Here is a 6,615-nt window from a genome sequence, read left to right as displayed (position 1 = left end):
GTTAGCTGATTTCCCTCAATGGGCTTCCATGCGCACCAGCAGTTGATGTGTTGGGGTGGATTAATTCCTCTCTCCTGCCACCTTGTGCTTGAACACAGCAGGCAAATTAATTTAAAGAATTGTGCAAAAGTCTTGAACTTCCCAATTTTCTTTAAACTGGGTTTGGATCAACAGTTATTTTTAATTCCATGTGATTTCTCCACTCATTTTCTGTTTGTGTGCACTGTAAAAACGAGCTGTTACTGTTAGTCCAATATATTTGGTGTAGGTTTGTTTTATTTGGGTTGTTTACGACCAATATTTTTGAGTAAACGTGCACACATTTTATCTGTAAGCCCTATTTTAACTGACAATTTTATACTTTAAAATTCTCAAACACTTTCATTTAATAACTTCTGCATTTTTTACTCATGTGAGTAAAAAAGAACGGATTCTTCTTTGTTGAAACTTTTTGTCTTTTAGTCAAAAGACGTCTTCAGTCTGAGGAGCTGCAACAAACTCAGTCTTATAAACAGCACCTCCTCATATGGATGCTGGTGCAGCCGAGCACATGTAAAAGGAGGATCATCAGCCTAACGACCGATTGTAAGTGCTCTGATTACCACGTGCTGTTCACAGAGGGCTGAGTGATACTAGCATTCACAGCATTGTAAGAGGGGGACAGTTGAACCCGGAGGCCTCCACCCCTGTTTAACGATGGACGATTTCTTTTCACAAAGATGGCCTCCTTTACTCCTCTCTCAAACCATCGTTCCTCTCCATCCAGGATATGAACATCTTCATCCCTGAAAGAGTGACCGCTGGCCTGGAGATGAGTGTAGACCGCAGAGTCCTGGCCTGATGATGTTGATCTTCTGTGCTGGTCCATCCTTTTGGCCAGTGGTTGTTTAGTTTCCCCGATGTAAGACTGATCACAGCCCTCCTGACACTGAACAGCATACACAACATTACTCTGTTTGTGCCGGGGGACTGGATCTTTGGGATGAACCAGTCTTTGCCGTAATGTATTTTGGGGTTTAAAAGCCACTGGGACGTTATGTTTAGAAAAAAAAGTCTCAATTTCTCTGATACTCCTGCAACATAAGGGATGACCACTGGTCTGGGTTCTTCCTTTTCACCTGGTTGGAGTCCTGTTTGGGTTTCTTCTCTGCTTTCAGGAAGGCCCAGTTAGGATATCTATATTGCTCCAGGACCTGTCGTGTGTAGGATTTCTCCTTCTGCCTGGCTCCTGAGCTAGTGGGGACGCTGTCTGCTCTGTGGTACAGAGTCCTGATGACTCCTAACTTGTGCTCCAGAGGGTGATGGGAGTCAAACCTCAAGTACTGCTCTGTGTGGGTGGGTTTGCGGTCAGTTGTCATCCATCAGAAACTGAGACCTCCCAATCCAAAAAGCCAACCTGTCATCGTTTACATCTTTTTGTGTGAACTTGATGCATTTATCCACAGAGTTGATGTGATCAGTGAAATGTGGGACTTCCTGAGATTTAATTTTAACCCGGTTTTACAGGTACTTTTGCGAGGGGGGGGGGGGGGGTGGGGGGGGGGGGGAATGGCCACATTAGAATGCATTATAAAAACAAATTTTAATTCATCATCAAATAACGCACCCCTCTCAGTGACATTTACTCTTTTTCTCAGTTGCTCTGGTGCATTTCTCACATGATTTTAAATTTGCTCAGCAGTTGGTGCATTTCTCTAAACAGTTAGTACAAATTGCAAAACCTAGTTGATAACATGCAAAAGTGTGTCACTAGCTCGAGACGAATAGTTCATTCCTCAAAAGCAAGTATTCATGTCAATGAAAGTGTCAGTGTTCTCAAAATGACAAGTCCTGACACCACAATGGCTTTATGTTTTCACGTTGACAGTTCACTCTGTAAAAGTTTTCCAAGGCAAATAAAAGTCAGATCTTTGTGTTGCTACCTGAAAATGTTCAAGACAGCACTATACACGATTTGCATAGCCATTTGATATCTACAGTTAAGTTAAACATTAAAGTATTTAGTGCTGTAAATGAGTTCAAGACACTAAACATGCATGTTTCACATTTTTATGGCATATGATCTTTACAATCCTAACTTGTTCACAGCATTGAGTAAAAGCAAAGTACAAACTTCCTTACAACAAACATAAGAAATGCCCTTGAGTTGAGCTGCGCACAACTATAAACTATAAACAACAATGCAGCCCGTTGGAACTGAATTGGACCATACAACATGCACAGTACTGTGAATCATTCTTGCACATCCAGATGTTCCTGTCTGTCTGGCCACATATTTTCATCAACATCGCAGCGAATATCATCCCTGGCACTGCAGCAAGGAAAGTATCTCCTCAAGTGGGGAATCCACCCTCTGCAGGACTCTGCTGTGTCATCACATGCTGCATTCATGGCCACTAGCAGGGCCATTTGGACATGTGGTCATACCTTCCACCTCCAGGCAGAGAAAAACTACACTATTGGATTAAGGAATGGGGAGTAGTGGGAGATAGTCCACTAGCATCCTTTCATGTTCTGCAAACCACTGTCTGACCAGATGTGAGTGGTGAAAATGCACATTATCCCATACAACAACATACTTGTTCAGGTGATTTTGACTCCTCTCATTCTCAAGGATCATGTCCCTTAAGTGTGTCTTAAAAAAACAGCAGATGCCATGTGTTGAATGGACCAAGACAGTTTTAAGGTTAAGAGGCTGTGTTCTGAGATGACTGCACACATTGTAATATTCCCTCTTACTTGGCCTGGGACATCAATGGTTACTCTCTGTCCAGTGCTATTTCTTCAACACCTTCTACCTTTTGCCAGATTGAAATCCACCACATCAACTTTTATGAATGTGCGCAGTAGTTCCCTGGCCTCCAGCTCTAGTACTTTGTACATGCTTTATTCCAGAAGAGAGAAAAACTAACAACTGTTCCTGTGCAACATAATGCATTTTGGACAACATATTGTACAATAGGAACTGCCATGTAAGTGAAGAAAATTTCTAGAACTAGTATTCATCTGCAAACATAGATTCAAATAATGCTCAGAGCATCCCCATTCTTAATTTTACCTACAGTTTCATCACTGGTTCGTGTGTCCAAATGGCCACATATGTTTAACTTTGGAACAAAAGGATGTTTGTTTACAAAAGAAAAAATGCACAGGGTTTCAGAGATAATCTGAACAAACAAGAACTTGAAACGGAACTTTTTCAAATGTCTAAATGCTCAAGTGGAACAAGTTTACATGAGCCGAGGTAAAATGGGCACAACATTTTGTTTATTTTCCAGCAAAAAGTTAAGTTAGTTTTTCTAATGGAACTGTAGAATTAAACTGGTTTATTCGAGGTTTTGCTTTTTGATTGTTTGCTTTTATAAACAGAGTTGATCTCAGAAAGAATGAGGTGGAATATTAACTTCAGCGCAGGACTTTGTAATACAGATTTTAAACTCTGCAGGCTGGCCTGATTTTCTGATGATCGGGTGAATGTGAGGTTCAAGAGTCATTCTGCTTCTGACGTAGACGGACCCACTTCAGATAAGAGAAGTGGAGTGTCATAACATCAGGACTCAGCTGAAGCGAGCCGGGTCCTCAGTCATGGCTCTCCTGTCCGTCCTCACACCTGTCCTCGCTCTGGTCCTGTGCCTGGTGATAGGCTTCTTGTTTCTGAGATCTAGGGATGCAGAGACCACCTCCAGAGCCCCAGCACAAACCAAAGGGACCTCCAAAACAGACTTTAGACCCTGGGTGGACCAAGACTTACTGGATGATACAGAAATTACAGCAGCAGGAGGAGGTGAGCACAAACCTAGGAAGAATTCCTTATTTTGTCCGAATTGTACAATTTTTGCATGGCTGACGTAATTTAACGACTGATTTCATTTCATCATTCCTGGAAAGGTCAGTCTGAACTGGTAGATATGCTGTGGTTTCTGAGCAGGTGGTGGCCTGTGTTTGTTGTATGGGATTAGTTGTGATTGGTTTATTCAAGTCCAGCAGCTGTTCAGTTAACTGTTAGTATTAAAAAATAACACATCAGTAGTGTTTACTGACATAATTTGTTGGGAAAACTAACAATTATTACCAGGGTACATACTTATTTAAATATTCTGCCATCTTTCTTTATGTTGATATAACTCTGGCACATCACGTTGCTTTGTTCATGGCTCATGCTGGACCAGGGGTCTGCAACCTTTACGATCAAACGAGCCATTTTTACACCTTTGTTCACTAAACTAAAAGTGTTCAGAGCCGCATCAACATGCTACAACTGTTACCAACTGGTGGACCGTGGGCCACTTCAGATTTGCTGGAGGGGGCTTTTGTGGCCACTAGGGGTGACACTATAAAGCTAAAAATATCTAATGGCTTGCACTTATTGATATTTTTTCAAGACAAATAAAAAGACCAAATTCTTGTAAAAACTATGAACTATGCAAATCTATGTAACTTTTTAATTGTGGAAAAATTAATTAAGTATATAAATAAAGCATAAAGGAAAAGTGAGTATTTTTACTCCTTGTTCTTGTTCCAGTACATATTTGCAAAAGAAATGACAGGAAAACTGCCAAAATTCGTATTTTTTGTTTGTATAACAACCAATAAAATTCAGTTTTCTGTTAGTTTTGGGCAAAGCTTGTAAGAGCTGCTGCAGAGGAACCAAAGAGCCGAATGTGAGTCGCAGGTTGCAGACCTCTGTGCTAGACAGTGCACTATTCTTTCTTTTTCTTTTCATTTTCTTTTAAATACCTTCATTTAAAAAAACTAACTCTTTTTTTTTTACTGGTCATTCTTTTAGATGAGGATGAGTGGGTGGATGGAGATGATGATGAGGAGTTTGCACATGTGCCCTACTCACATCCTCGTTACCCTGAGGAGACGATGCTTCAGAGGTCCGATAATTTTTACTCCCTGATGAACCAGCGGCGGTCTGTTCGATTCATCAGCTCTGAGCCGGTCTCGAGAAAAGTCATCGATAACATCATTCTTACTGCAGGCATGCAAATCAATTCACAGTCTTTGATTAAAGCTAAGAAGAAAAAAAAGGATCTTGACCTTGATCTTTGTTGTTTTTGTTTGTTTGCTTCTCTGCCTGCCTTTCTCTGATTAGGAACAGCACCCAGCGGAGCCCACACAGAACCGTGGTCGTTTGTTGTGGTGTCAGATCCCAAGACGAAGCATCAGATCAGACTGATAGTGGAGGAAGAGGAGGAGGTGAACTACCATCAGAGGATGGGGGATAAGTGGGTCAATGATTTGTCCAAACTCAGGTGACACGTTGTTTTTACTTTACACAAAATCCCATTTGTGTCAATACACTAAAAACACAATAAATGGTTTTCCAACCCATATTCTGCTCATTTTGTTCTGCAATTTCTAATGCCATTGTTCTTCTTCCTGCAGGACAAACTGGATTAAAGAGTATCTGGATGTTGCTCCATACCTGATCCTTATCTTTAAACAAGCATATGGGATTCTACCAAATGGCAAGAAAAAGACACATTATTACAATGAAATCAGTGTCTCCATATCCTGTGGAATACTGCTGGCTGCCTTACAGGTGAGAAATAACCTAATCCTGTGAAACGTAGATTAAAAAATCCCAGATTGTTGAGTTTATTTGTGTCTCTCTCCAACAGCCTCAGCATTAATCAAGTTGAATTTCCTTCATGCGTAATCAAATTAAGTTTATCATCTGGTAAGAGAGCTAAATTTCTGTTTTTTTTAATTGTTTTACATTTTCCTGTCAGAACGCGGGACTTGTTACCGTCACATCGACACCCCTCAACTGTGGCCCCCAGCTCAGGCTCCTTCTGAAACGGCCCGCCAACGAGAAGCTGCTGCTGCTGCTGCCTGTGGGTTATCCTGCTGCTGACGCCACCGTGCCAGACTTGAAACGCAAACATCTGGATGATATTATGGTGCACATCTAAACAAATGATTTTGGAATAGTGTCTATAAAGCAAACCTTTTTTAACGTCTAAAAGGACTCCTCTTATCTGCCAAGACTAGAAGGCTATTGTGTGTTTTAATTTTGTTATAAGAATGGCCCGCTGACACTGAAAACTGTTTTGCTCCTTGAAATGCATTAATAAAGACTTTTTTTTAATTTTTTTTACATAAACCCTCATGTTTCAGAGTTACATAAAATTATGTGAAGCTTGTTATTTGCTCAGTGAGGTCAAGGTCTGAAAACATTTAATTAATTGTGGACATGATTTGAAGTTTTTTTTTAATAATTATTATTTGTTGTATTTTTCAGAAAGATACAGCTGGTACCTCTTTAAAATCTTGTGATCTAAATACAAAATATACAATATTGATATTGTCATTTTATTAAAAAGCAGCCATGCTGGAACTCACACTCTCAGACCTGATATGTGTCAAAGAGTTCAAACCAAGTTTCAACAGATGCAAACTTGTCTCTGTGTTGTTGTTTTTTTCTTCTTTCTTTCTGAAATTTGTGCTTTGATATTAATTATATTTGAGGCTACATGTCAACAAAAAGAATAGTGAAAGAAATTGATGGATGCTTTTTATATAATATACTGTACTTAGGTACCGTCCACACAATTGTTTTTGTACAGTGAGACTTGTAAAATAATTAGGCTTGAAAAGCCATTAATA

At 40.1% G+C, this 6,615-nt stretch overlaps 1 protein-coding gene across 1 annotated transcript; it reads left to right on the top strand.

Moving 5' to 3' along the window:
* Window positions 1-3,542: 3,542 nt before the first annotated feature.
* iyd (iodotyrosine deiodinase) lies at window positions 3,543-5,921 on the top strand. The gene is made up of 5 exons (XM_037685402.1): window positions 3,543-3,784; window positions 4,787-4,984; window positions 5,099-5,258; window positions 5,392-5,548; window positions 5,739-5,921. The coding sequence occupies exons 1-5, from the start codon at window positions 3,586-3,588 to the stop codon at window positions 5,919-5,921; spliced, it is 897 nt and encodes a 298-aa protein (XP_037541330.1). The 5' UTR covers window positions 3,543-3,585.
* The last annotated feature ends 694 nt before the right edge of the window (window positions 5,922-6,615 follow it).

Source organism: Nematolebias whitei, chromosome 12 (genome assembly GCF_014905685.2).
Source record: "Nematolebias whitei isolate Nwh7 chromosome 12, NemWhi1, whole genome shotgun sequence".
NCBI lineage: Eukaryota > Metazoa > Chordata > Actinopteri > Cyprinodontiformes > Rivulidae > Nematolebias > Nematolebias whitei.
Note: the sequence above shows the minus strand (reverse complement) of the source record. Positions and strands in the feature narration are given on the sequence as shown.

Excerpts from the sequence above, each read along its gene's own strand:
- iyd (XM_037685402.1), top strand. The coding sequence starts at position 3,586 with ATGGCTCTCCTGTCCGTCCTCACACCTGTCCTCGCTCTGGTCCTGTGC. Across the intron at positions 3,785-4,786 it reads AATTACAGCAGCAGGAGGAG|ATGAGGATGAGTGGGTGGAT; the intron begins GTGAGCACAAAC and ends TCATTCTTTTAG. Across the intron at positions 5,549-5,738 it reads TACTGCTGGCTGCCTTACAG|AACGCGGGACTTGTTACCGT; the intron begins GTGAGAAATAAC and ends TTTTCCTGTCAG.